We start from the raw sequence: 27,800 nt of genomic DNA on the forward strand, positions 1-27,800 counted from the left end.
TCATACATATATATATGTATACTAGGGTCGGCTCGCTCTACGGACGAGATGAGAACTAACAAATAATTTTTGTAACTAGAGTAAATATTTTATATAAATAGTTATTATTTAAAATAGAAATTATGTACATGTTATTGTATTTGAAGACTAAATAAACTATGTTATCTAAAAAAATTATAAATTTTAAAATAAATATTACTTCTTATTTTTTAAATATGATTATTGTTAAAAGGTTTAATATGATTTTTATTTTTGTTAAATAAATTCACATATTTTTTCTTTAATATTATATACTTAAGTGGAGTATCTCATGTTTTTACTAAATTTAGTTTTTACAATAGATTATCGTTAAAATTTTGTTTCAGTTAAAATGTATAATTAGTTATAAAATTATTTATTTAATAAATTTAATATTTATTTATGTTGGTCGGAGTTTGAGTAAACATGAGAAATAATATCTTAATGGATTTACTTTTTTTTTGTTCTTAAAAATTTGCTATTTATTCTTGAAGTAACATAATAAAAACAAAAAAAAATATAAAACGCAGAAACTATATATGTCAAAATAATAAAAATAAACTAAACTTAAAAGAGCATTTTCAAAACATTTCCTTAAGCATGTCAAAATATTCAGAATAGTATTTATCAAAATCTTTGTATCATTGAATAGCAGTTTTAATTGTAAAGTTTTAAACAATCCATTTTAATCAAGAAGCATCAAAAAAGTTAAACTTTAATATGTAAAAGCATAACAAAAATTTAAAAAAAAAACATATAGTGTCTGAATTTTTAAGAAGTTCAAAATTTATCTACGGGTTGACATAAGTTATGGTAATATTTTAGTCATATTAGATTTAACGGTTAACATAAAGTATGTCTCTTTCTTATGCTTAGTTAATAAATGTTTTCTTCAAATAGTTTTTGCACACACTGTTTCTAATGTCAAGACTGAAGCAAAAACTAAGAAGCACACAAAAGGTACTCAAGAAATCAAAGCAATAACATTACGCTAACAACCCAAGGCCAGCTTCAACTTAGTTCAGAGAATATGAATATTACACATTTATACAAAAATAGAGGCTTTGAGCTTCGGAATTTCTACTATTACACCTCTATCCACATTTCTTCGTATAAAGATTACATCATGTTTGAGCAAAACACCGCTAGTTTTCCGTACTCACATCAGGAAGCGGAGAATCATGAGCCAATGACTGCAGAGGAGAGAAACAACATCAATGGAGTTCAATTAACATAAGGCCTCAGATTTTTATTCTACTTATTCTGACAATATCTGTAAAGTTAGTAGCTCAGAAAATGCGAGATAACCATTGTTTTGGAAAATTAATAAATAATAAATACCCTTCCAGTTTGACCGTAGCCATAACGCGATTTTTATCTTCCGGAGGTTCAGTCACCGTAGTCTTAACCGCAGTGATCTCACCAATGATGTCTGCGGAGAAACGTAGATCGCCGAGATTAGTACATGATGTATACGAATACACAACCGAAAATGTACTCAAAAATACTTTACCCGGAAACTGTGTGTTCGTGTTAGCCAGTCCGACCAGCTCGGTTTGATTACGGAACCGAAAGCCTTCCTGAGGTAAGGGTGAAACCGGTTCAATCAGTTTTTCAAATGATGTGGTGTCAGTGAACCGGATCAGGAATGAGGAGACGGAGAGGCGGACGTTCTGAGCACGCTTCGCAACGTCGAAACCGGATATGGAGTACATGGTCCCGGCGGCGAGTCTACGACGGAATGTTGGAAGGTTGCCCCTTTTTAAGAGAAATCTTTTGTTGAAGAGCTCGCCGTCTGATTCAAGCATTAGACAAATCTTGTCATCTAGTCTTTGTATTACAATGAGAAGCTTCTGCGTGGTCTCTGTCAGTTCTTGATCATCCAAGTTGGTAGCAGCGAGGGTCTAGAAGGAAAAGAGAAAGCAACACCTTTATAAGCAATATCCATCACAAATCTGTATTCTCTTATCTGGTAAGAGAACAGGACTCTAGATCTTGTAAGGAGATGAACAAACCTGAGCAGGACGGCCTTTGCTTCGTCTTTGAAGAGCAAGCCTAATCTGGTTAAAGAGATCCCCAACAACTTCTTTTCGATTTTGAAGCTCTATCAACTCTTCTCGGTGACCACGACTACAAATTAGAGCTGTACACTGCAAAGAAAAAGAACACGCCAGATTCCTCTGCTACTCCAAGTTCTATCAACTATCTACTATAGTTAGTTAAGAACATAATATATCCAAACCTCTTCTTCCAGTTCACGGCAAATCAGTGCAGTTCGCCACCTGAGATGGACTTTAGAGCCGCTAACATCAGTGTAGATGTGGTCATCAACATACAAAATCTCATCTCCACGAACATTGGGTGAAATCTCTACCATCTGAGTACAAACCTCCTGTGGAAGACCAACATTGAAGTAAAGGCAAAAAAAAATTAGCTTTCTCCATAGAACTATTATCAAACAATGAGAAAGCACCTGTTTCAACCTTAAAACATGGACGCATCAAACCCTCTCCCGTCACAACCTCGTATAAAGGATGTGACATCTGGATGAACTCTGGTTTCCTCGCAGATACTATCACCTATGTGGAAACATAAGTTCAAAATAAATAAAAAAAAAATATTTTTCAAACTGCTCTCTGTTAATAAAACTGCTTTATGATTAAAATGCAGAAACAAAAATGCTCACCATGTCAAAAAGATCTCGCCAGTCCATGACATTGGGAAGGAATTTATTAAACGAATGCTTCATCATTTTGTCTGTGTAGTGATAATCTGAGTTTGTGATAAGCAAGAGCCTTTTACCAGCCTGTAAGCGAACAGTTCGACATTAACAAATGAACCCATCATAATGAGACACTTTTCCAAAACATTACCTCCTTTTGATCCAAAAGAGCTAAAGGTAATTCTGGGACTGGATCGACAAATAGTTTCGGCTTAGACATTATCTCACTCTGCAAGAGAAAAGGACCTGGGAAACCTGATTTGTATAAGAGATTTAATTTCAGAATGGACAAATCTTTGCAGATCAAGCCGAAGTATAACACTACGAACATGAGTCAAGAAGTATGATAAAGCGATGTATCAATAGCTCGTACCGTTTCGATTGATTAGAGCGCAAGGCAAAACGTCGGGATTGAAGATTTACACAGATATGATTCACGTCAATTGAACAACTTGAAACTCCATATATAGTTGGTATCTCGAATCTCCATTGTTGCTATCAGATAACGGAGAAGAACACTGTTGGTTTCAGAAATAGAAGAAGAAGAAGATGAACCCCAAAAATTGTAAACATCGGGATTAAAGATTCAAACAGCTACGCGTTACGTTGAATAAACGTCTCGAAATTCCATTGTTAGTATCTCAGATCTCCATAGTTGGTTTCAGAGAGGGCATAAGCTAAGGCGTCGCAGATTCGCCATAGAAGGAAAAAGAGAAACGAACTCCAATTTCTGGCATCATTAGATTTTAGGGTTTCCGGGCCGTATACGCTAACGATAAAAGCCCAAATAATTTCTGAATAAATGAAGTGTTGCGTTTTATAGCAACCGGACACGTGTCACATTTACAGAGTGTGAGTTAATGACGTGGCATCCTATGTGGATAGCCTAGGAGTGATTGAAAGTCTATTTTATATAAGTAGATATACGTGTGGGTGTGCGCCTTCTGTTGTTATGACGGATCAGTTTGCTCTTGAATTATATGTGTATAATAATTATTTTAAACATTAGCTATAGCTAGTACGATAAATAATTAATTCTCGTTAATTTGGGATTTAAAATTGCATTTGAACTTATGTTTAGTTCTAAACAAAGTTTTCAATCAATCCGTAAAGGTTAAATGCTTTTAGTCCGGAAAAATACGTTAAATGCGTTTAGTTTGATAAGCAATTTATACTGATATACATAATTACTGTAGAAAAGGTATCCATTATATTATATATATATATAATATATATATATATATTTTTTTTTTTTTTGATAATCGAGGGTTCTCCGCTTCGCGGGTTATTCCCTGGGTCCGGTCAGGCAGCGGCCCACTTCACCCGGAAGGGCATTAGTATGGGCCGATGCCTAATACCACTAATAGTGACATAGAAGAGGCAGTTCGCCTCCGGCTGGCGTCAAACCCGGAAGCATGACAATTGGCCTCCAAGACTTTAACCAGTAGAGCTGCCTTATCCCGTCCATTATATAATTACTGCACAAAGATTAAGAAATTTAGTTACTTCTAAAAACTACTATTAACTATATAAATCATTCGATCAATTATAAAAAAAAAAAAAAAATCTAATTGGTTGAATAATTTTCAATAAAGTTAAAAGTAACTTGAAATACACATAAACATCTTATATTTTAAAATAATACTAATTTTCTAAAATATCATATAATTTGAAACTTTGAAACGGAGGGAGTAGTATTAAAGTATAAAGACAAACTCTGCACTCTCTTGCCAAAGAAAATCTGCACTCTCTGGTCAATAATGTTGTTTATACAAAGAAGAAAACCAGGTATATCTTTAAACAATAAAGAAGAAGACATGTTCATGCTCTCTACGTGGGCTTTCTAAAATTTGCTTCCTGTTTCCAAGGTATCTGACTATTAATTAAGTTGGATACTGAAACAAAACATAAGAGTCTGATGTGTGGTCCACTTGAGTTCTATGTCAAAGTGTCGTGATAGGCCATATCCCCTTTACCAAAACTGTACATGCTAACAAACCCCATTAAAAATGCTATTGCATCAATCATTCAGACAACGAAAATATTATTTTATATAAAATGTCACATGTCACATGCAAGGTCACTGACCCCAAAACTAAAATGTATATGTATATATATATATATTAGTTTCTCAATATGTCTCTCTATACATAATCTCTCCATCCTCCTTCTTCTTCTCTCACTAACCAAATGGATCCTCGCATCGCTGCGACCTCCATGTTCCGGTGGTCTCGTAATCGCCGGAAGATTCATATCCGCCGTAGAAAGTCACAGGTAGTGCGTCTTGGCGGGAATAACAACGTGGTGCGACGTGGCGGATTCTCGTTGAAGAAGATGGTCAGGAAGATGAAGCTGAGATGGTTGAGACTACACTACGTAAGACTGGTGAAGAAGATCAACGGGTTTTATCGTAATTTGGTGAAAGAGTTCTTAGACGCAGGAGCTGAGCTTGAAGCGATTCAGAAGCGAATGGCGGTCGAACCGGCTTCGTTTGCGGTTCCGGGTTTTGGTTTATCTTTCGCCTCTATGTCAGTTCATGACCGAGCACCACGTCAGTTTACTGGATAGTAATATTAATGATCATATTCATATTAATTTTCATAAACTTTTATTACCTTTATTGTTGTTGTAATTGTATCTTATAAACTAATTTTTAATCATTTTGTGATTTCGTATTTCCTGGAATCATGAGACCGCTGTGATTTGACATTGGTATTAGTAGCATATATGGGTTATAAACTGAACAAAGCATAAATACGTTGGTCCGGGGGTTCAAATCTTATAAGAAAACTAAGTTGTTACTGTTTAGTTATACAAAATTTCAGACGAATTTGGAACTGTATCTTAGATCTCATTAGAAAATTAGAAATTGGACTTATCGTTGTTACTGTCCTTTTTTGAGAAATTTGTTGGAATTCGGTTCACATGCTTATGTATTTCAGAATGATATTGTTAATATTTAAAGCAAAGCTATAACATTTTTAGTTGAACAAAAATAATGATTAAGTGAGAGTTACGAAAGATATTTTCTACTTTCTAGTATTAATATTTTGATAAAACAAGAGACTAACAAAAAAAAAACAATTTACAAACATATGTATATGTTATAACTTATACTAGATTTTGATCCGCGCTTTGATTTATTTTCCTTTATTTTTTTAACTTGACAAATATTTAGTAAATGTCATATTTTTGTATATTTGTTTTTTTATAAAAGACTTAAGCTTTTTTATTTTTCTTTATCGTGTTTCATTTTAAAAGAGTATAGGCCAGAGCACAATATCTGGATCCGAAGAACCAACCCGAAACCGACCCGAAAATCAGGATCCCGAACCCAATCAGACCCGGGATAAATATCCGAATGAGTTCTAAATTGCTATATCCGAAGAACCGGTCTCGAATCCGACCCGAACCGAGAACCAAATGAGTACCCGAAGATATCCGAAATATATCTAAAAATATATGTTATAATTATATTTATAATTATTTAAATTTTTTAATTGATATTATAAGTTAACTATAGTTGTTATTTTCGATACTTTTGAGTATTTTTGGATAAAAGTTTACCCAAAAAACTGTATAAAATGTATATTTTTGGTTACTTTTGAATAATTTGGATACAAAAATTTGAACCGAATCAGATACTTTGGTTATTTTGAGTACAAATAACCGAACCCGTTAGATACTTTGGTTATTTGGTTATTTTGCAGGTTCTTATGTATGAGAACCGAACCCACTCGGATCCGGAAAGACCCGACTCGAACCTGACCCAAAATTTTATAATACCCGAATGTGGTTTAATTTCAAAACCCGAAAACTCGATATCCGAAAGAACCGATCCGTATCCGAATGGGTATCCGAACGTCCAGGTCTAATGAGTATTTATATTTAGAAAATTAAACTTTATTTTTAATGAATTAAGTTGGTATAATTCTGATATATTAATTTTATTATGTGGTTAATTTTTTAATAAAAAATTATATACTTTTAATAAAAATTTATACTTTTCAATGAAAAAATTCAATTTTTTTATGAATGCTTAAATTATATTAAAAAGAAAAACCATAATAATTAAGTTATTAATTTTTGTTCACTACACAAAATATTAATAATGGTTGAAAATAAATTATTTGAATTTGGAAAAAAAATAAGAATTGGATCTGATTTCTTAATCGGCCCAAATGGTCCAAGAGAGATGATGTGGGCAGTGGGCTGGATCCGAAAAATGATCTAATAAAAATATGTTATTAATATTAATTAATTGCCCTTAATGAAATAAGCAATGTTAGTTAAATAAAGGATATGTTTAGGTAAAAAGCACAATAAAATCCTGCTTTAATAGTATAGATATCTATACACAATCTTTCAAATGTGTGTGCGCGTATATAGTAACGTGATTAGGAGATATCTTGTCAAGGGATTGAGTTAAGGTGCGTACCTTGCTGGAAATGCAATTTGGCATTGAGCTGAATAAAATACTAGTACTAACTATCATTATTATTCAGATCTTTATCGATACTGTACACCCATTACATGACAAACTCGTTGGTTCCCTATATAATTTAGAAATATTTAATCAGATTTTGGACGATTACTTTATAGAATCTCTATGCTTAAGCAACCAACTTGGATGATTAGTTATTAGTTTTCCAGTTATATATATTGTCACCGACTAAATTATCAGTTGTCAAAAAGTTTTGTTTTAGATTTTACTAATCATTCCTTTTAACAGTAATTTACAAAGTTAAAGTTTCCATACATAACACAAACTTTCTGGGAGCAGAAACAAATCAATTTAAAATAAAATACATTGAACAGTTATCTCTTATTTGTGTGTTTCTAATAAATAAATAATGCTCGTTGGATTTTTTTCTGTTTGGATATATATCATGTGTCAAATAGTAAAAAGAAAAAGAATCGCTAAGCTAACAACTAATATTAACCACATGGCGGTAGGGCTAATAGTCTCGAGGGAATTACGATCCCAATACGGATCTGGGTTCGAAATCCCGTACTAACATTAAATCGCAAGAATACGTAGAGTATTGTGAGTCTCGTGGGACTAATCTGTTGACCTCGATCACCGGATCTCCACAATTATCAAAAAGAAAAAGAAAACTAATGTTGGTTGAGTTACTAATTGTTAGCTTCCACTTTTGAATTTAGCCAACAAAGACTGTAATCATAAAGTAAACTAGACCTTGACCCGTGCGACCGCACGGGTATTAAATTATTGTTTTAGTTTCTTTTTATTTGTAGTAAATAATGTATTAATACTTTTTGGTTGTATTATTTTAACAAAATCATGTTTTGTGTGTTAAACTATCTATTGTATGACTAATATTGGATATATTTAATTAGTGATTTATATACGATATAGAAAAAATGTATGATTTTTTAAATATGAAGAAATAAAGAACTATGACTTAGTATGCAATAGAAAAAATGATAATTTGACATACATTTTTTTAAAATACAATGATTTTTAAAATTCTATAAAATTTATAAAATATAAAAACGCTCAGTTCACAAAATTTGGCATTTATTCTTGAGTATTCTGCAAATCTTGTAATTAATAATTTATTTGGAAACAAAATATAGATAATTTATTATTTAGTTAAATATAGATAGTTAGAGAAAATCATGGCTATAGTTTGAATGATAATTGTTCAAAATATATCTTTATATATATATTATTTATTATGAACTGTTTCGGAAGTAAAGAGAAAAAATTGATTTGGAAACATTTAGTACCATCTAATATTTAAACTGTTTGTCTACATTTTAATAGTTTATATATTTTATCTTTTAGTAATATTATATATTGATTATATATTTGGAAATATATTCTGTTTGGATTCATAATTAATTATTAATTTGGTTTGTTGATCTAGCCTAGCAAAAAAAGATTTTGAATAGGTGGTTCGAATTTTATATATAAAGAAATATAGATGTATATATCTCGGTTATATAACATTTGTAGAAATTTATATCCTTGCTATACCATATATGTAAGGTGATTGGACATTTGACGGTTAAAACTATATGTGTAATAGAAGTTGGAGTCAGGATAATAATTTATTGGACTGTTAAAAAATAAATGTATAATATAAGTGGGAATCGAAAGTATAATGTAGAATGCACATATATAACTTAGGACTCGGGAAACTACCTATTTGATTTGCAGTTTTTAGAATTTATTTTTAGTTCCATTTTATTTTTGGAAACACATTAATCAAACTGAAAAAGACATGCATTAAAATAGGAAATTCAAATTAAAGTGAAAAAGACATGCATTAAAATAGGAAACTTAAATTAATTTTCCAATGGCATACCATTGTAAATAAATTGAAATACTAAGGGTTATTTTTAATGTGTACTTCTCTTTTAATAATATAGATTAATATGTAGACAGTAACAGTTCCAATAAATGAAATGTAATAATATATGTATTGTTGATATTGAGATCTTGTAATGAAAGTGCCTTGAAAAGACTATTTGATAAATCTTAGTTCTGTTATGGATCCTATAAAATTTGCTAGATTAATAATAGCTCAACATTTTAGTACTAAACAATGGGCCCTAACCGTATCATTTCATGATCAGTCTCTGATCATACACCCATTAAAAGGTCCAGAAATGTTTCACCCGATTGTAAAAGATGTAAAGATTGTATTGAGTTTGAGAATAATGTACAATGCTATAAGCCTTATATACAAGAGCCTTAGACATAAACTAATTACAACAGTTTCCTAAAACAGAGGAGTGTGAATATTAACTACAAGATCACAATCATATCTCTAATACGCCCCTTCAAGATAGAGTGCTCGAAGTAACTCCAATCTTGTTTCTCAGTTCCAAGAATCGCGCACGGGGGAGTGGTTTAGTCCGGGCATCAGCCAGTTGGTCACGGGTGTTGACATGAGAGACTTTGAGAGCTCCTCGCTGAACTTGCCCGCGTACGAAGTGGTAGTCGATAGCTATGTGTTTCATACGAGAATGAAAGACTGGATTTGCGCAGAGAAACGTTGCTCCAACATTATCACATTGAAGTATAGGAGGTGATAGGAGAGGAATACCAAGTTCAGCAAGAACATTGCAAATCCAAGCAATCTCCGCTGCTGCATTGGCAAATGCTCTATATTCAGCTTCCGTAGAGGAGCGAGCAACACCATTATGTTTCTTAGAAGCCCAAGAGATAGGATGTTGTCCCAAATAGATGATATAGGAGTTTGTCGAGACAAAATCATCTGAGTCTCCTGTCCAGTCTGCATCTGAAAACCCATGGAGTACCAGTTTATTCTGAGCCGAGAAGAAGATACCATGAGTAGGAGTGCCGGCTAGATAGCGCAGTATACGTTTGGCGGCTTGCCAGTGATCTTCAGTGGGTTTATGCATGAACTGAGACAACTTGTTTATTGCATAAGCAATGTCAAGTCGAGTGAATTGAAGATACTGGAGGCTGCCGATGAGTTTTCTGAACTTGCTAGGGTCTGCAAGTAGTGTGCCGGAGTTAAGATGCAGCCGTGGAGATGACGCGATTGGTGTGGTGACAGGTTTGGCGTTTGTCATGTCATACTTGTGTAAGAGATCAAGTATGTATTTCCGCTGATTGAGATGAAGTCCTTTGTCTGATCGGTGTGCTTTAACTCCTAGGAAGTAGTTCAAATCTTCAGGGTCCTTAACTGAGAATCTCTCTGCAAGTAGATGAAGAATTCTCTGAATCCCTGATTTAGTGTTCCCAGTAACCAAGATGTCATCTACATAGATGAGTAGGTAGATGGTCTCTTTGCCACGATGGAGAACAAATAGAGATGTATCCGATAGAAAGTTGAAGAAACCAAGACTGAGAAGAAAGTTTCGAAGCTCCATATACCAGGCACGGGGAGCTTGTTTAAGGCCATATATTGCCTTCTTGAGTCGACATACATGATCTGGCTTGTCAGTGTCAACAAAACCAGGAGGTTGCTCCATGTAAACCTCATCTGTCAAGGTTCCTTGTAGGAAGGCGTTGTTGACGTCAAGCTGTTGCACCAGCCACGAGTTGCTGACTGCGACATCAAGTACTAGTCTGAGTGTGGTTGCTTTGATGACTGGGCTGAAGGTTTCAGTGTAATCTCGACCAAACTCTTGTTTGTATCCTTTAGCAACCAGTCTTGATTTGCAGAGCTTGTGTGTGCCGTTGGAGTAGAACTTGTTCTTATGAAGCCACCTGCAATCAATAACATGATAATGAGGCTGGCGAGGAACAAGATCAAAAGTTTGATTGCGCGCAAACGCATCCATCTCCGTAGACATCGAACAACGCCATCGCTTGTCTTTCAGTGCATGTGCGAGTGTCTGAGGTTTAGCAGGGATGAGAGAAGACAGAGCCACCGCATAGTTGTATTTCATGTTTGGTTTACTGATCTGATTCTTTCTTCTCGTGAGCATTGGATGGTTATTGATCTGCGCAGGAGGCGGAGACGGTGAGGGCGGTGGTGTTGGTGATGCCGATGATGACGGAGCAGGAGCTACACTGGTATGAGACGAGGCTGTGTCTGAGTTTGTAGGTGGTGTAGCAAGCGGCATCGACGGCGTTGCAGATACGGTGGCGTCGTTGTTGCTGTTGAGTGACGATGAAGTTTCCTGCACCTGCAGATGAGAATCCAAGCTGGGCGGTTCCGTTTGTTGTACGAGTGGTGGCTCAGGTACGGGCGTGGGGTTTGGTTGTGGGTGAGGGATAGTGAAGACAGGAGGCAGATGTGTTGGGTAAGGTGTTTCAGGTGGGGTCGGAGTGGGAGGTTTCAAGATTGAAGGTGTTTTGAAAGGGAAGACTTTTTCATCAAACCTTACATGTCGAGAGACATTTATGCGACCGGTGTTGGGTTCAAGTATCCGCTTTGGCTTGGTGAGTAGCCTATAAAGACGCAGGGAGTAGACCTCTCTTCTAGTTTATGAGACGTGTACGGACGTAACCAGGGAAAGCAAAGGCATCCATAGACACGAATTTTGGAGCAGTTTGGCTTGGTTCCGAAAAGCTTGTGAAAGGGAGAGTCCATCTTTAGGACAGGGGTGGGTAGGCGATTGATGAGGTAGGTAGCAGTAGCAAAGGCATATGTCCAGTAGGAGCGAGGCATAGTGGCGTGTGTGAGAAGAGAGAGGCCGGTTTCAACAATGTGCCTGTGTTTCCTTTCGGAGATGCCATTGTGTTCTAGGGTATGGGGAGGAGATGTTAAGTGACTGATACCAGCTTCTGCTAGAACTGATCGCAGAGCCACAAACTCTCCTCCATTGTCACTGTATAAGGTTCCAATCTTGGTGTTGAAGTGGTTTTCAACTAAGGCTTTGAAGGTTTTGAAGATTTCTTTGGTTTGGGATTTTTGTTTAAGAGGGTAAAGCCATGTATATCGGCTAAAGTGATCGATGAGTACTAGGTAGTACTTGTATCCATCGACAGAGAGAACTGGAGAGCTCCAAAGGTCTATATATATGTATTGTAAGGGACGAGAGGATGTAATAGTGTTTTGAAAGAAAGACAATTTATGAGTTTTATTGATAGCACAATCTGGGCATAAAGAGTTTTGAGATACATATTGCACACAAGGTAAAAAAAAACTTGAAACAATGGTTTTAAGAATAGAAGCAGACGGATGTCCTAGGCGGAAATGCCAATTAGACATGGTTATTTTGGGCGGGTTTGAAGCAAAATAGGACTGAAGGGTAGATGGTTTGGCTGGCTACTCATACAACTCATCATTGGTCTTGCCTTGGATTAACGAAACCCCCGAGCTGAGATCCTTCACCTGAAAGTGAGCAGGGAAAAATTCAACCGAAACTCTATTAGCATTACATTGGCGATAGACAGATATGAGGTTCTTCTTAATATTAGGAACACACAAAACATTATTGAGTAACAAGTTTCGAGTGTTAGAGGGCAGAGAGAGAGAACCAGTGTGAGAGATGGATAAACCCGTTCCATCTCCAATGAGAACCGAGTCTTCGCCATTGTACGCCTGATGAAGAAACAGGTTGTTGAGGTCACTGGTGAGGTGATATGTGGCGCCAGAGTCCATCAACCATGCATTCATCGGGTTCTGAGAAGCGACCACCATGTTGGCTCTCGGTTGCCAGGGACGAAATGGCGTCTGAGAAGGACCAGAGGTTTGCTGAGGGAACAACTGAGGGCATCGCTTGGCGCTGTGACCGAACATGCCACAAATCTGACATCGTCCTTGATAGCCTTTGGATTGACGATTGTCTTGTTTGTAGGCGTTGTTGTACTGCTGCGACTTTCCATTGTTGTTCCAGTTGTGGCTGTTGTTGCCACGGTACTGCTGGGTCTGGTGAGACTTGGGTCGCGAGGTAGCCATGTTCGCCGTGACAGGAACGACACTTAACACAGGAGGAGCGAGAGCCAGCAGCTTCGCCTCTTTGTTGATGAGCTTCTCGTGTATCTCAACGATGAATGGTGAGACTTCTCGACCCTCGAGTTGATCAGCAACGGTTTTGTACTCCTCCGGAAGCCCATCGATTATGAACTCGATTTTGTCCTCGTGATCCAGAGGCTTTCCGAGAAGAGCTAGCTGATCGAACCGGCTTGTGAAACCACGCATGTAGTCATCAATGGTCTTGTCCCCTTTGGTGTAGTGCTTGAGCTGGAGGCGCAACTGCTGAAGGTGTCCACGACTCTGAGTCGCGTAAGTGGAGCTGAGCGATTTCCACACATCAAGGGACGTCTTCGTGTTAGTGACGAGCGTCTGGATCGAAGGAGAGAGCGTTCCGATAAGACCACTGTAGATGAGACGGTCTTGGCGTCTCCATCTCGTGTAGTCAGGGTTTGGGGTGGTGACGTTGTCAGCGGTGACGGTTTGCTCCGGTGCGGGAAGGGAGCCGTCAATATAACCAGCAAGGTTATAGCCATCGAGTAGAGCATGGATCTGGAGACTCCATGTCATGAAGTTGGTAGAGGTCAGTTTGGTTACATTAACCATGTTGACATTGAAAAGGGTTTTGGTGTCGTCTACAACCTCTGTCACTGTAGCCATGGTGAAGTTAAAAAACAGAGAGAAGAAGACGATGAAAAATGGGGATGGCGGCTAAAGGAAAAAAATATTAGGGTAATCGATATGCTCTTGATACCATGTAAAGATTGTATTGAGCTTGAGAATAATGTACAATGCTATAGGCCTTATATACAAGAACTTTAGACATAAACTAATTACAACAGTTTCTTAAAACAGAGGAGCGTGAATATTAACTATAAGATCACAATCATATCTCTAATAAAAGACATTCGAACGTTGATTTGATTCAACGGTATTACGTAGCGGTAATATTTACCGGACGTCTCTTAACGCAGGTGGTGTTCGTCTCTGTTCTCCATCTTCACCAGAAAGAAGAGAGTTTCTCAAAGATAGTGCAGTAAGCATCTTTTCAAATTCTTTAATTTAGCATGGATTCAAAATAAAATCCGAGCAAAGCGTGGACTTTGCATTTCGACAATGTCGAACAGCCTCGAAACTTCATCACATGGAGGATTATTATATGCTGATTGAGATTTCTGTGCTGTTGCATAACATTGGTGGTTCAAGTGTTTAAGAATATCTATTGGTTGTACTCAAATGAATAACTAAACGTAAAATTATGAGATTAAGTATACTCGGTTTCGCATGTACGTTACCTATTACGTGGTTGCCTGACCTAAGGATAAAAGGTTCGAGTTCAACGTGGCTTGGGTCATGGGTGGTAAGGTTCAATTAAGTTTGCACGCTGACTCTAAACGCTTTTGCTTCTAAAGTAATCACCTCTTAATATAAGAAATTCTTATTAAGAATAATCCCTCTTTTACACATTTTCACGAAATGACACTTCTTTTTCATTTAACCAAAACTATATTTGAAGAAGAGATCCGATACTCGTCGGTTTCTTATTTACACGTGTACATATGAACTTATGAATACAATATCACATGTGTGTAATAACTAATAAGAATACGACTTTTGTTTTCTTAATTGATGTATTTACCAAATTTTTGTTTTGTTCTCGACCGAAAGTCAAATACAAAAAAACAGGTGTTGATATTTGTTGTATCCATATTCGGTGTGAGGTGTTGTACTTTATAAATGATGTAAAGGATGGAGATTTTCGTATTAATAGTTAAGAATAAACAAAGCTCGTCAATTATAAGAATAAGAGATGCTCGTCTATACAAATAGTCTAAACAAATATCTATATAATTTGGTGTGCGGTCATCAAAGACGAGCTGCTCGGAGTAAGCAGGTCGTCAAAGGCTTCTGGTGTGGTGTGGTTTGATTGACGATCTCCAAGTGTGGATGCTCGTCTTTAGTAGTGGGGTCTCCTTTTCTGTACTTTTCTGAATGAACTCCAATGACTCTGACACTCTCTATTTATAGCAAAGTACGTTTTATCTTCTAGCGAAATATCATTTTGTTGCTTGACGGACCGGACATGATTTTGGGCTTAGCTTTTAATGGGCCTGTGGTAAGCCCATCTCCAACAATATTGATGAGTTGCGACCGTAAGAACACTATATTGTCCGTATATCTATCGAACGGCGATGCCTTTAATCACAAGATTCAGGCATGGCCGTTGATTTATGTAGTAGGTAAACGATTCCCACAAGTCACGGAGGCTGAGCCAGACTGTGATTGCTGACCTGGCCGCCAAATGTGACACGTGTCATCTTTAACTCTGTCCAGTTAACGCCACATGGTAATTGTGTTTGTTGCAGTGATGGTTTTTATTCGAGAGTTCGTCGGTGTCCTTATCAAAAGGGAAAAATACCTGTAAAAAAGCTAGTATTCATGAAGAAATCGAAGTTAGCACCTAGAAGCTGAATAAAATTTATCTGAAATTTCCATATTGTCCTTGTCTAACATCATTTGCGATATGTTTTATGCCAAGATTTCATATCTTACTTTTCCAAAACTTATTTACTGAAAATAATATGTATTGTTAGATATACCCTTTTGTCTAAGAGAAAACAAATTGTCAGATTCAAAAATTATGAAAATACTATTTTAAACAAACTTCGAGAGAAAAACAACTAAACCAAATGAACACAACCACATCCAAAACTAAAAGCTACAATTAAAGATGGGAACTAAGTAAATGACACTAAACCAAGTTTTTGTTCAGAAAATCTTCAAAAAAAAAAAAAAAAAAGATGGGAACTAAGTGAAATTTCCAACAACAAAAACCATTGAAATGGACTAAATTGTAAAGAGTTATGGTCGAATGGCACGATAGATTTGGAAAGATGTTAATATTCCAAATGTGAAACCTATCATCTTAGATAAATTTGTTTGTATTACCAAGTGAAATAAATATTTTATTCATATTTTGAACAATCGGGTTCATCTGATGCTGATAACCAGGTTTTTATTAATTAGTCGGTTGAATTTTTGGTCAGACACACTATATCCTAAATTATCCAAAAATATATAGCTTAAAAACACTGATTAATACAAATGAGAGGCTCAAACGAGAATCTATCATCTAGCAAATATAGTTATATTTTTCATGTTTTAAAATTATTTACAAATTAATTGTCGTTTATTCATATATATTTTCTGGTTTTGTGCGGTTAGATTTTCAAAATTTGGTAACTCCATTTTTAAGTGTTGGTTATTTTTTTTTTTGCTAAACATGTTAATATCATATAAAATGAAAAAAGGAACTTACAAATAATGGAATATACACCGTTAAATCGGGTTATCAGATTGAACGTGTGTATCCTGATAGGGAACGAGTCTTACCTCAGTTAGGTCCATCTATCACTCCGTTGAAGGTTTATTGTTGGAAAATACGATGCCCACCAAAAATGAAGCACTTCCTATGGCAAATGTTGTCTGGAAGTCTACCGGTTATGAAGAACCTTACAGCAAGAAGAATAAAAGGGGATAATAGATGCATTAGATGTGGAGATCATGAAGAATCAATCAATCACGTATTTTTTGAATGTCCACGAGCAGCGCAAGTGTGGGCTCTTTCGAGGATTCTATCAAATCTAATGAATTTTCCTAGCAACTCCTTATTTGCGAACATGGATTATTTATTCTGGCGGGTTCCCCCAGTAATTGATGATCATCATTTTGCCTAGATTTTATGGTATATTTTGAAGGCACGAAATAATAAGGTTTTTAGCAATCTGGATATTGATCCACGAGAAACTCTTAAGTTAGCCGAAACTGAATCCCGGATATGGTTGGATGCACAAAACACCATCAATCAACCACATGTACCAACTACGGCGTTAGTGGAACCACAAATTCCCGCTATCCCAGGTCGTTGGTGTTTCTCAGACGGTTCATGGAAGGAAAAAGAAAGATTTCCAGGTCAGAGGTGGTACAGTACACTGGTTGGTTTTGAGGGCCTAATGGGTGCAAGGAATACAAGGACGAGTCTTTCTCCCCTACATTCAGAGATTGAGGCTCCTATTTGGTCAATGGAACGTATGAGAAATTTAAGACAGTTTAGTGTTACTTTTGCAACGGATTGCTCGCAGTTGGTGAAGATGGTTTCGGAACCAGATGAATGGCCAGCCTTTGCAAATTACTTGGAAGACATACAAAGTCTAAGGGGGAGTTTTACTGCTTCAGCGGTTGTCCATGTACCCAGGACGAATAACAAAAAGGCGGACAGTCAAGCACGCAATGCAAGGAAGCAATCGTCTTACGTCGTTCACATGGATGCAGATCCTCCAGTTTGGTTCACAGAGTCTATATGAGTCTGTAATGCTGCTGACAAAAAAAAAAGGAACTTACAAAAGTAGCAGTCTTAAGGTAACATACTTCTGCGGCAAAAAAGAATAAAAATGAGGAAGTAGTAGTTTTTGTTTACAGAAACTGATTAAAATGACAATTTTAAACTAGCTAGTAAGACAAGAGGTTATTAAACGACCTCTTGTTTTTCCTGTCCCTAATGATATTATGCACCTCACTATCAATTATCCGGAACGCCGTAATATTTATTACATGTAATAAATAAAGATCAACGAACAATTACCTAAAATGATATTATGCAACTCAGGATCGGCCTTGAAATTTTGGGGACTGTAGACAAGTCAAGAAGGAATTCGATAATTTGGGGGCTGATTTTTTTTTTTACAAATTTGGGAGTTTGTTTTCATGTAAATTTTTTTAAAATTTTTGGGGGTTGACGAATGTTTCATCACGTTTGGCTCAGAGCCGACCCTGCGCACCTCATAGGTGTTGGTTATTGGAATTTATCTCTTTATATTTTGCTTTACAAACAAATGCCATAAACATGTTATGTTGACGAATTTCCTTTTCCAATCAACGAACGTATTAGGGTTTTGTATTATTATCAATTCCCTAACCGAGAAAGAAAAAAAGAAATAGAGATTCCTCATCCTTATAAACCAAATAGTCAAATACTAGATTCATCGAATAAAAACAATCCCAACCAGATAAAAACACACTTACAATTACAACCCCCACGGTGGATCCCACATCCGACCATTTGCTGATTTTTATGACAATCATAAATTTTTATTTATTAGATGTAATAAATATTCCGGGAAGATTATTACCAAGTAATCAAAATTACTGTTATTTGTTTTGGGTAAATCAGCGCGATGATGATGATTGATAAAAATACCAGAAACTAGTACTCCGCATAGATCATAATGGATTACGACGTTGATCATCTATACAAGCAGGATTTTATTAGTCTTTTTACTCAAAAATGCACTTTTCTTTACTAACATTTCATATTTCATTAAGGGCAATCAAGTAATATTAATGACACATCTATATTGGGTCTTTTTTTGATTCAGCCCACTGCCCACATCATATCTCTCTTGGGCTATTTGGGTATGAAGAAAATAAAATTTAATTTTCTAAACATAAATACTCATTAGACCTGGACTTTCGGATACCCATTCGGATACGGATCGGTTCTTTTGGATATCAGATTTTTTGGGTTTTGAAATTAAACCCCATTCAGATATTATAAAATTTTGGGTCAGGTTCGAGTCGGGTTCCGGATTCGGGTGGGTTCGGTTATCATGCATAAGAACCTAAAAATAATCAAATAACCAAAATATCTAAAACAGATTCGGTTATTTGTACTCAAAGTAACCAAAGTATTTGATTCGGTTCAAATTTTTGTATCCAAATTACTCAAAAATAACCAAAAGTGACCAAAAATATCCATTCTATACAGTTTTTTTTTGGTAGATTTTTATCCAAACTATCATATTTTATCCAAAAGTACTCAAAAGTATCGAAAATAACTATTATAGTTGACTTATAATATTAGTTTAAAATATTAAAATAATTATAAATATAATTATAACATATATTTTTAGATATATATTCATATTTCAGATATCTTCGGGTACTTATTCGGTTCTCGATTCGGGAACGGTTCTTCGAACATAGTAATTTAGAACTCATTCGAATATTTATTCCGGGTCTGATCGGATTCGGAACCCTGTTTTTGGGTCGATTTCGGGTTGGTTCTTCGGGTCCGAATATTGTGATCAGGCCTATTCTCCTTTAAAATGAAACACGATAAAGAAAGATAAAAAGTTTAAGTTTTTTATAAAAAAATAAATATATGAAAATATGATATTTACTAAATATTTATCAATTTAAAAAGAAAATAAAGAAAGATAAAAGCGCGGATCAAAATCTAGTAATCAGCTTATATTCAAAGCCAGTAATCTCCGGTTAACAAAAAGGGTAATTAAGTAATTTGACATGCTCAGCTCAGTCTCGCTTCGGTTGATGATGAATAAGAACGAACACGAAGAATAGATGGATAGATTCTTTCTCGTTCTAGAATGAAAAAGTAGAGACGAAAAAAAACATCTCAATTTCCCTCACAAAAAAAAATTTCTTCAATTTTCTGAATTTTGTTTTTTTTCGGTTTCTAATTTTCAAAAATTCGTTCTTTTTTTTTTATTTTCTTTAGGGTTTCTAATTTTATATCTAAAAACTGAAACTTTCCGATATCAAATTCAAAAAAGCAGAGAGCTTCATCAATGGTGGTAGCAACGACCATAGCGCTTTACGCGAGCCCACCGAGCACCGTATGCTCCACGCCACACCAGATCAACGTCTCCTGCGACCTCGATCTCAATCCCCGATCCTCATCTTCTTCCACCACAATCGGTGGTCTCTCTCTGCTCTTCAAATCATCCCCTTCCTCCTCCTCCTTTGCTTCACACCCAACCCTCGTAGGTGAAGAACTACCTTCCTTACGAACCGATGACCATCATCGAACCGCCTCCTTGTCTTATTCCCCGACCAAGTTCATAGTTTCTTCTTACCTCAAACGAGACAACCACCACCAAAGCCCTGTCTCAGTCCTCCACGGTCCAATCTCATCCAACAACAACAGCCCTCCCGTTAGAACCTTCAATGTCGGAGGAAGTTCTCTCCGTGCAGGTTCCACCAGACTCTTCAACGGTTTCATCAGGAAAGCGGTAGGCTCGTGCGTTGACTACTACGAGACAGACTCTGTTCTCCTCGATGAGCAGCTTCCATTCGCCATGGACGACGATGATGAAGGAGGAGAGAGACGTCAACCATACGCTAGAGACTTGCTTAGACGTGCTCAGCTGAAACACAGAATCTTCGAAGATGATGAGTCTGTCATCAAATCTTTTTATGATGCCGAGAAAGCGCTCATAGAGGACAGGTTTCAATCAATCAAGAATAGCTTTTCAAAGTTTTGTTTTTTTTTATTATTAGGCTGATTATATTGATTTATTTTTTAATTCTTTTACATTTATAAGATATTTTAATTATAAAATTATTTTGATGAATTATTAAAGCAAAAGAAATTAGACAAATTTGTATAAATATTAGTTTACTTAAATTAACTGATTTAAACTGATTTACAACTGTTTAAACCGCTAAATGGGATTTTGAATACTAATTGGATGACTTGTTGAATCAGATGAGAGCTAATGGTGACCCTTACCTGCAACATTGTGTTGAGACTGCTATCTTACTGGCTGATATTGGAGCTAACTCCACCGTTGTGATTGCTGGGCTTCTACATGATACGTTAGATGATTCGTTTATGAGCTATGATTATATCCTCACAACTTTTGGTTCTGGAGTTGCTGATCTTGTCCAAAGGGTAAGAGTGCAAGAAACAGACATGGATGTGTCTTGTTTTTCTTAATGATTGAAAAGTCTCTGAATTTAGTTTTTCTGTTGTGATTGCATTAGTTGTCTAAGCTTTGCCAGTTAAGTAAAGAGACAGACGTGTTTTCCTATAAAGTAGAAAGCTTTGTTCTTTAATGGGTTGAGACTCTTTGTTATTGCATCAGGTGTTTCAATGTCTGAGACTCTTATTAGTGTTTTGACTTGTTATTATTGCATTAAGCGTTGTTTAAATGGTCGACACTCTAATTAGTGTCTTGTTGTTGTTATTGCATTAGGTGTCTAAGCTTAGCCAACTAAGTAAACTTGCTCGAGAAAACAACACCGCGTGTAAAACCGTTGAAGCGGATCGTCTCCACACCATGTTCCTTGCAATAGCAGACGCGAGAGCCGTTCTTATTAAGTTAGCTGATCGGTTGCACAACATGGTGACGCTCTACGCTTTGCCACCTTTTAAGCAGCAAAGGTTTGCTAAAGAGACGCTGGAGATATTTGCGCCTCTGGCTAATCGGCTGGGAATCTCCAGCTGAAAAGTAGAGCTTGAGAATCTCTGTTTCAAGCATCTTCATCCTGACCAGCACCACGAGATGTCAGCCATGCTCGAGGACTCGTTCGACGAAGCTATGATTACTTCCGCGGTTGAGAAAACGGAGCAAGCGCTTGAGAAGGAAGGCGTTTCTTATCACGTAGTCTCTGGACGGCACAAGAGCTTGTATAGTATCTACTGCAAGATGTTGAAGAAGAAGCTTACCATGGATGAGGTTCACGACATTCATGGTCTGCGTTTGATTGTTGACAATGAGAGAGATTGCTACAAGGCTTTAGGAGTGGTTCACAAGCTATGGTCTGAAGTTCCCGGAAAGCTGAAAGATTACATCGCTCATTCCAAGTTTAATGGGTACAAGTCTTTGCATACCGTAGTGATGGGAGATGGAAGCATTCCTCTAGAAGTTCAGATACGGACCAAAGAGATGCATTTGCAAGCAGAGTTTGGGTTTGCAGCTCACTGGAGGTACAAGGAAGGAGGTGACTGCAAACACTCGTCGTTTGTGGTTCAGATGGTTGAATGGGCAAGATGGGTTGTGACCTGGCATTGTGAAACCATGAGCAAAGATATCTGCTCTTCCCAGCCCTTGTGTAGTTTCCCTTCTCACGCTGAAGACTGTCCGTTTTCTTATAAGCCTAACGGTAACCAAGAAGGACCGGTCTATGTCATTGTAATAGAAAACGACAAGGTTAGTTATTTAGTTAGTTAGCTGCTTATAAACATCCTCTTAACTTCTTCTCCTCATAATAATTTGCTTAAAAACTGCAGATGACTGTGCAAGAGTTCCCTGCTAGCTCCACGGTCTCGGACCTGTTGAGCAGAGAAGGACCAGGGAGCTCGAGATGGTCAAAGGAAGAGCTGAGGCCAAGGCTAAACAAGGTACCTGTAAGTGATCTGAAATGCAAGCTGAAGATGGGAGATGTGGCGGAGGTGACTCCAGCAATACCTGACGAATCTCTGACTGAATACAGAGAGGAGATTCAAAGGATGTATGATCGAGGGATCGCCTTTTCGAGTCCTCACCGTGCAGCTGCTGGCACAATGGTTGGATGGGGAAGCTAACGGATTCTTCTGTTTCTTAGTCACAGACAGGGTGCCTTGTTTATATGTATGTATATAAGTTGTTATATAGTGTAATAATTTGCTTCAGAAAGATTTGTTGTACCTTTGTATCTTTGTTGATTCCAAGAAAACAATGTATATATAAATATGCATATATAGGCTACAAAAGAAAACTGCATCTGACATGATGAATGTTTGCAATCTAGTGTTTGATTTGATTCTCTTACATTCTCTGCATCTTGCTTGATACATAACATTGTCTACTTATTTGGGTAGTCTAGAGAGAGGGAAAGAGACCCTTTGAGGAGTTTGGCTTGGAAGCTCTGATGTTTGTTGTTGTTGCTGAGATGATTGTGCAGTAGGATCTGTCACTTCTTCATCGTCCTCTTGTTTCTTCAGGTTTCTGCTGAAGCTGACTTCTTTAGTATACCGAGCTTTGTCCTGTTCAGGCGGGAGTGGAACACCGGATTTTGGCAAAGGGATCAAGTTCCTGGTCGCAGCAAGCTCTAGCAGTACCTAAAACCAAACATCTAAACCTAAAACTTCTCAAGTATCAGACACTAGTTACATGACATCTATTTTCAGACAGAAACCTTAACTAACTAAAGACTAGTCCCTTACAAAAAAAAACTAAAGACTGGTCATATCACATCTATTTTCAGACAGCAACATCAACAACTAAAGACTAGTCATAACACATCAATTTTCAGACAAGAACCTCAATTACAAGGAAACGTCAACAATGCATGTAACGTATATAGTTTACCTCTCTTGTAGGAGGCTGTGAGAAGCTGAAGCTAACTTCTGATTGAATAGCGAGCCACCACTGGGTTTTCTAGCATTCTCAGTAAACCTGAGCATCGGTCAACGAGCCACTATTCTTTTCCTTTAGGCCCATTAAAATTAACTCTCTCTTTTTAACTGTGACAATGTAACTCTCTCTTTAATGGGCCATAATTCTTTCCTTTAGGCCCATTTAGTGACTGCCGCCATATGCGTATCTTAAATGCCTATATTAGCCTCACCTCCTCCTCCTGAATTGTTCAGCGTTTTGGGGAATTCAAAAATACCACAAATGTCCTCGCCGGATCGTTCCGCCGTCTTCCCCCTCCTGATCGACATCGCTCTCTCCTTCGACGGAGCCATCCTCGGAGTAACCCTAGCGTTAGGCGCCGTCCGCGCTGCCTTCAAGTACGCCTCCACCTCCGCCGCGTTGAATAAGATCAAAGACGCCCCCGAAGTCTCCGTCTCCGATCTCCGATCTCTGATCCCGCCGTCGTCTGGCGACCAATCCGAGACGAGCGATGATCAGCAGCGTATCGTCGTGGTGCGAGGAACGGTCAAAGCTAAGACTAACAGCAACGTGTTGACCTCTCAGGAGACGGGAGATAAAGCACTTATCATTCATAGATCTCAAACTGTACGTTTTCATACCAATTATCACACTGTGCTTACAAAAATGCTTTCTTAGGTGATGTTGTCTTTATTTCTATATATGTAAGAAAAAATGATTGTGAACTAAACTGAACACTATTCAAAAATATCAGACAAAAATAAAGTGGTGGTAATATCTTATGATTCATTAGCTAAGATTGCAAGACAGTTTTATAGGAACTTGTACTACATTAGTTTGTACTACATTAGTTGTTCTATTCCGGTCTGGTTCCACTGAGTTAATAGAATAGTTGTTTGATGTCCAAAAAAAATGTGGTGAAAGTCATAGGAACTGCCAATCATTTTTAGTATGTATTAGTAGTTGTTGCTTTATGGAAGAAAAAACTGGTATAATGCTAGTTTGAAGGGAAGACTGTCTTGTGGAAGCATTCTAATATAAATTGATCTTGTTTTAATAACAGTATGTGTATAGTGGATGGAAGACATTGTTTCAGTTGACAAATGGTCACCGGTTTCTTTTGGAAAGATCTTTGCCCAAACAAGGAGCTGACTTTATGAGAATGGTAACAAGACTCTCTTTTTAGCTCTTGTTTTTGACATTATTTTTATATATTTATTTATTTTTACCGCATGCAGGTCCCTTTTGTTATAGTTGACGACACTCAACCATCATCATCTAGCTTTGTCCTTGTTAACATGGATGGTGCAAGGCAGCCTCTTCCGCTTACCACTGTGTATAACCGTTTGCAGCCTATTAATTCATCTCCCTATGCGTTTCTTCAAGCCTTGTTCTTCCCTGAGTATCCCGTGAGTTTTTTTTGTTATTTCTTAAGGACTCGTTGGTATCTTGTTCTTGTCCTAACTTTTGTGTATCCTTTCAAGGTTGGTATGGTTGATGTAGAGAAGATATTACCGCCTGAGAGAGATTTAACAGCTGTTGGCATCTGTAGCTTTAACAATGGAGTTCCTGAAATCAAGTCCTGCCAACATCTTCCTTACTTCTTGTGAGATATCTTTTTTTTTCTTCTTGTTATTGTTGGAGCTTATGGTATCTGCCTGTTATCCAATGTTGCACCATGCTCTCTTGCTGCTGATGTATAAATCTTTTTTTAAATAATCTTTGCAGATCAGAGATGACTAAGGACAAGATGATAATAGACCTTGCGGAGACCACCAGCGTAATATTCTGGGGCGGTCTTATCATGGGATGTTTGTCTGCTGGCATCCTTGGCTTTGCTGCTGTCAGGTAATTGACTTGAGTGACACATATAGTTTTGGGTTTAGACAGTGTTTTGATTCTAACTCTGTTTTTATCTTCAGGGCTTGGAATAGATGGAAACTACGGAACCATGAAGAAAGAGAACAGCAACAGAGACCAGACGAACAGAGACCAGACCAGCCCATGGTTGCTGATGAGACAGAAGATGAGGATGAGATTCCAGATGGAGCACTGTGTGTGATCTGTGTGACAAGAAGGAGAGTTCCTGCATTCATTCCCTGTGGACATGTAGTGTGTTGCAGACAGTGCGCCTTGGCCGTGGAACGTGAGGTTAACCCCAAGTGCCCTGTTTGTCTCCAAAGCATTAGAGGATCTATGCGCGTATATTACTCTTGATGATATGTTAAATCTTGTCTCACTTGTGTATTTGATAAGGTAATGCTACTTGTAAAACTTAAAAGAGAATCCGAAAATGTTATAACTAACAAAATAGTTTGACAAATGATATGAAAGTTACTTCAATATATAGAGTTGAGATTGCAGATGATGAAAACAGATAAGTCTTTGTAAAGAAGCAGTAACAGTTTATAGCCAAGGATGACTTCCCAAGATGGCTCAAGTCTCTGACATGAGAGCTGAGACATGGTGTGTTGATGGATACCCTGAGAATCTGAACGGTGTGTTCTGGAACATGTTGTTACGGTCTGAACTGGAGCTTGGTGTGATCGAGCTCTTTGAGAAACCCTCTCCCTCTCCATTTGCCATTTGAGAAAAACAGAGTGGTGAGTTTGATGATTCTTGGAGCTTCTTCTTTGTATTGAGGAAACGTCCACCAGAGCCTCTAGCTCTCTTCAAAGCATGAAGATGACGAGACTCATGAAGGTACGGCTGCAAAACATAGCAAGCTTTTGTTAACCAAATTGCATTGAATCTTTAAAAGTGACAAGATTAATCATCATACTTTACGGCTTTTGATGAGTTTGTTCTGAGCTTCAAGCTTAGCTCGATGCTTCCTGCGGCGGAGGATGGCATGGTACTGTTTGGCATTGACGAATATTGGTTCATTCTCTTGAATGTTATGAGGCAATGGCACTCTTGAAGTAACCAAACCCATCATATCTAAATGCGTCAGCGCCTGCAGACAGAAACTTTCCCAATATAACCAACCAACGCCACTTAGATTTAGAATCTTTGAAAAGGAGAAGACTATACTGTAAATTACCGTTGGTTGGGATGCAGCATATTCAGGAGTCAAGAAACCATTGAGATGTGATGTTTCAGCACATTGAAGAGGCCAAGATGGTAGACCACAAGCAGAAGGAGGAAACACAGGCTCTTGAGACACCATCGACGAGGTGTTTGTTGACTTATTATAACCTGCAGGAATCAAAACAAGAAGAAAACACTTTATCAGTTTTTCCTGTAATGTGGTGACTCTTGTCTGTACAAATCAAAGTTTGTTTGTTTAACCTGGGAGAATGGTATTAACAGCAATGCTGCTAGATCCATAACGGTTAGGTTCTCCAAAGCTTGCAGCTTCACCACCGCCTGAATCTCCAGTAGATTGTGTTGAGGAAGAATCTTTATTCTGCAGCTGCAAACTCGAATGCTTCATCATCATCATGTTCTTTGTCAAGCTGAAAGATTGAGATCCTTGAGTGTTTGAGCTTTCCCAAGTAGACCGAGATGAAACTTTGTTTTGGAACACTTGCATTTGTCTTCTTAATAGGCTAATGTCCAAACCAAGCAAAAAAAAGTCATTCAGAAGTCATTTTGGTCATTATCCACCAAATCGACAAATCTAAGAGATGCATGGATCCACCAAGTTTATAAAAATAGCCTAAAATCTAGATTTCATGATGAAGTTTGCCCAAAGATTTGAAAGATCTAAACTTCCTGAAAACCCAATTTTGGTTAAAATTACATAGAAAAGCATAACATGCAAACCAATATGTATACAAAAAGCTTTACAAAGAGAAACTATATTGACAGATTATTAACTCAAAATTGCTGGGTATGAGTAGAATAATGAGAAAATAATAATAGTTTGACAATCTCACTCTATATTTTGACAGATTATTAACTGATTGATTCACTAGAATTTACATAGAAAGCATAACATGCAAACCAATATATATATACAAAAAGCTTTCCAAAGAGAAACTATTTTGACAGATTATTGACTCAAATTGCTGGTTATGAATAGAAATCAAATCTCTTTAAACTTACTGATCCAAGCAAACAGAGAGAAAAGTGGGCATAGAGAAAGCAAAGAGACTGTTTTAAGAATTGGTTATAAAATGATTATTTGTTTATATTTGATCATCAGAATAAGAAGTACAAATAGAGCAACCAAATCGGTTAACACACTACCAAAGAAATGATGAGAGAGAGACCTTCGGTGTCTAGATTTGGAAAAAGATGGAGAGAAAGAGAAGTTAAGTAACAAGCTGGAGATGATGATGATGCATGTCTCCTTCCTCAAAACATGGCTGTTTCTTCTCTCTCTCTCTCTCTCTCTCTCTTCCTCTGTCTCTGCAAATAAGTGTATTATTGGCTATGGCTTAAAAGACTAAACCTGTCTCTTTTCACCCTTTTTCTTTTGTCTGTTTTTTATCTCTCTGCACATATACCATTTTATAGACACAAATACTTAGCTAAAAATTAACTTCTTGTTCAATTTTCTTTGCA

General features: G+C 37.0%; 5 protein-coding genes and 1 pseudogene across 11 annotated transcripts; 3 read left to right on the forward strand and 3 right to left on the reverse strand.

The window, feature by feature from the left end:
* Positions 1-979: 979 nt before the first annotated feature.
* Positions 980-3,557, reverse strand: LOC108837924 (uncharacterized). Of its 6 annotated transcripts, none has more exons than XM_056985625.1 (10): positions 3,346-3,557; positions 3,114-3,235; positions 2,892-2,995; positions 2,705-2,824; positions 2,502-2,597; positions 2,261-2,410; positions 2,034-2,168; positions 1,532-1,922; positions 1,360-1,450; positions 980-1,211 (listed from the first exon to the last, which is right to left on the reverse strand). In XM_056985625.1, the coding sequence occupies exons 3-10, from the start codon at positions 2,958-2,960 to the stop codon at positions 1,178-1,180; spliced, it is 1,086 nt and encodes a 361-aa protein (XP_056841605.1). In that variant the 5' UTR covers positions 2,961-2,995; positions 3,114-3,235; positions 3,346-3,557; the 3' UTR covers positions 980-1,177. The 6 variants fall into 6 exon arrangements, with proteins under 6 accessions (XP_056841605.1, XP_056841632.1, XP_056841660.1 ...); XM_056985652.1 differs by having other exon boundaries at positions 3,114-3,258; XM_056985680.1 differs by having other exon boundaries at positions 2,892-2,986; positions 3,114-3,557.
* A 1,310-nt stretch (positions 3,558-4,867) lies between these two features.
* On the forward strand, positions 4,868-5,415 carry LOC108849812 (uncharacterized). Its single transcript, XM_018623419.2, has one exon. The coding sequence runs from the start codon at positions 4,931-4,933 to the stop codon at positions 5,306-5,308; it is 378 nt and encodes a 125-aa protein (XP_018478921.2). The 5' UTR covers positions 4,868-4,930; the 3' UTR covers positions 5,309-5,415.
* A 14,109-nt stretch (positions 5,416-19,524) lies between these two features.
* On the forward strand, positions 19,525-22,698 carry LOC108815328 (probable GTP diphosphokinase RSH3, chloroplastic; annotated as a pseudogene).
* A 28-nt stretch (positions 22,699-22,726) lies between these two features.
* Positions 22,727-23,488, reverse strand: LOC108849829 (transcription initiation factor TFIID subunit 9-like). Its single transcript, XM_056990965.1, has 3 exons — positions 23,480-23,488; positions 23,262-23,330; positions 22,727-23,011 (listed from the first exon to the last, which is right to left on the reverse strand). Exons 1-3 carry the CDS (start codon positions 23,486-23,488, stop codon positions 22,760-22,762), a joined length of 330 nt encoding a protein of 109 aa, XP_056846945.1. The 3' UTR covers positions 22,727-22,759.
* LOC108814568 (E3 ubiquitin-protein ligase SPL2) lies at positions 23,487-25,633 on the forward strand. Its single transcript, XM_018587170.2, has 6 exons — positions 23,487-23,915; positions 24,352-24,453; positions 24,527-24,697; positions 24,773-24,894; positions 25,017-25,136; positions 25,211-25,633. Exons 1-6 carry the CDS (start codon positions 23,502-23,504, stop codon positions 25,503-25,505), a joined length of 1,224 nt encoding a protein of 407 aa, XP_018442672.2. The 5' UTR covers positions 23,487-23,501; the 3' UTR covers positions 25,506-25,633.
* Positions 25,564-27,720, reverse strand: LOC108814578 (nuclear transcription factor Y subunit A-5). Of its 2 annotated transcripts, none has more exons than XM_018587188.2 (5): positions 27,483-27,720; positions 26,580-26,839; positions 26,332-26,486; positions 26,071-26,244; positions 25,564-25,997 (listed from the first exon to the last, which is right to left on the reverse strand). In XM_018587188.2, the coding sequence occupies exons 2-5, from the start codon at positions 26,821-26,823 to the stop codon at positions 25,725-25,727; spliced, it is 846 nt and encodes a 281-aa protein (XP_018442690.1). In that variant the 5' UTR covers positions 26,824-26,839; positions 27,483-27,720; the 3' UTR covers positions 25,564-25,724. The 2 variants fall into 2 exon arrangements, with proteins under 2 accessions (XP_018442690.1, XP_018442683.1); XM_018587181.2 differs by having other exon boundaries at positions 27,506-27,719.
* Between the last annotated feature and the right edge of the window lie 80 nt (positions 27,721-27,800).

This window comes from Raphanus sativus, chromosome 1 (assembly GCF_000801105.2).
Source record: "Raphanus sativus cultivar WK10039 chromosome 1, ASM80110v3, whole genome shotgun sequence".
NCBI lineage: Eukaryota > Viridiplantae > Streptophyta > Magnoliopsida > Brassicales > Brassicaceae > Raphanus > Raphanus sativus.

Bases quoted from the DNA above. Each gene is read 5' to 3' on its own strand.
- LOC108837924 (XM_056985625.1), bottom strand. From the start codon at position 2,960: ATGTCTAAGCCGAAACTATTTGTCGATCCAGTCCCAGAATTACCTTTA. The intron at 2,411-2,501 runs GTTGAAACAGGT...GGTCTTCCACAG, and splicing joins TGATGCGTCCATGTTTTAAG to GAGGTTTGTACTCAGATGGT. The intron at 1,923-2,033 runs GTTTGTTCATCT...TTTTCCTTCTAG, and splicing joins GCAAAGGCCGTCCTGCTCAG to ACCCTCGCTGCTACCAACTT.
- LOC108849812 (XM_018623419.2), top strand. From the start codon at position 4,931: ATGGATCCTCGCATCGCTGCGACCTCCATGTTCCGGTGGTCTCGTAAT.
- LOC108849829 (XM_056990965.1), bottom strand. The intron at 23,012-23,261 runs GTAAACTATATA...GTTTGGTTTTAG, and splicing joins CACAGCCTCCTACAAGAGAG to GTACTGCTAGAGCTTGCTGC.
- LOC108814568 (XM_018587170.2), top strand. From the start codon at position 23,502: ATGCCTATATTAGCCTCACCTCCTCCTCCTGAATTGTTCAGCGTTTTG. The intron at 23,916-24,351 runs GTACGTTTTCAT...TTTTAATAACAG, and splicing joins TCATTCATAGATCTCAAACT to TATGTGTATAGTGGATGGAA. The intron at 24,698-24,772 runs GTGAGTTTTTTT...TATCCTTTCAAG, and splicing joins TGTTCTTCCCTGAGTATCCC to GTTGGTATGGTTGATGTAGA.
- LOC108814578 (XM_018587188.2), bottom strand. From the start codon at position 26,823: ATGCAAGTGTTCCAAAACAAAGTTTCATCTCGGTCTACTTGGGAAAGC. The intron at 26,245-26,331 runs GTAATTTACAGT...TTCTGTCTGCAG, and splicing joins ATGCTGCATCCCAACCAACG to GCGCTGACGCATTTAGATAT. The intron at 25,998-26,070 runs GTATGATGATTA...TATGTTTTGCAG, and splicing joins AACTCATCAAAAGCCGTAAA to CCGTACCTTCATGAGTCTCG.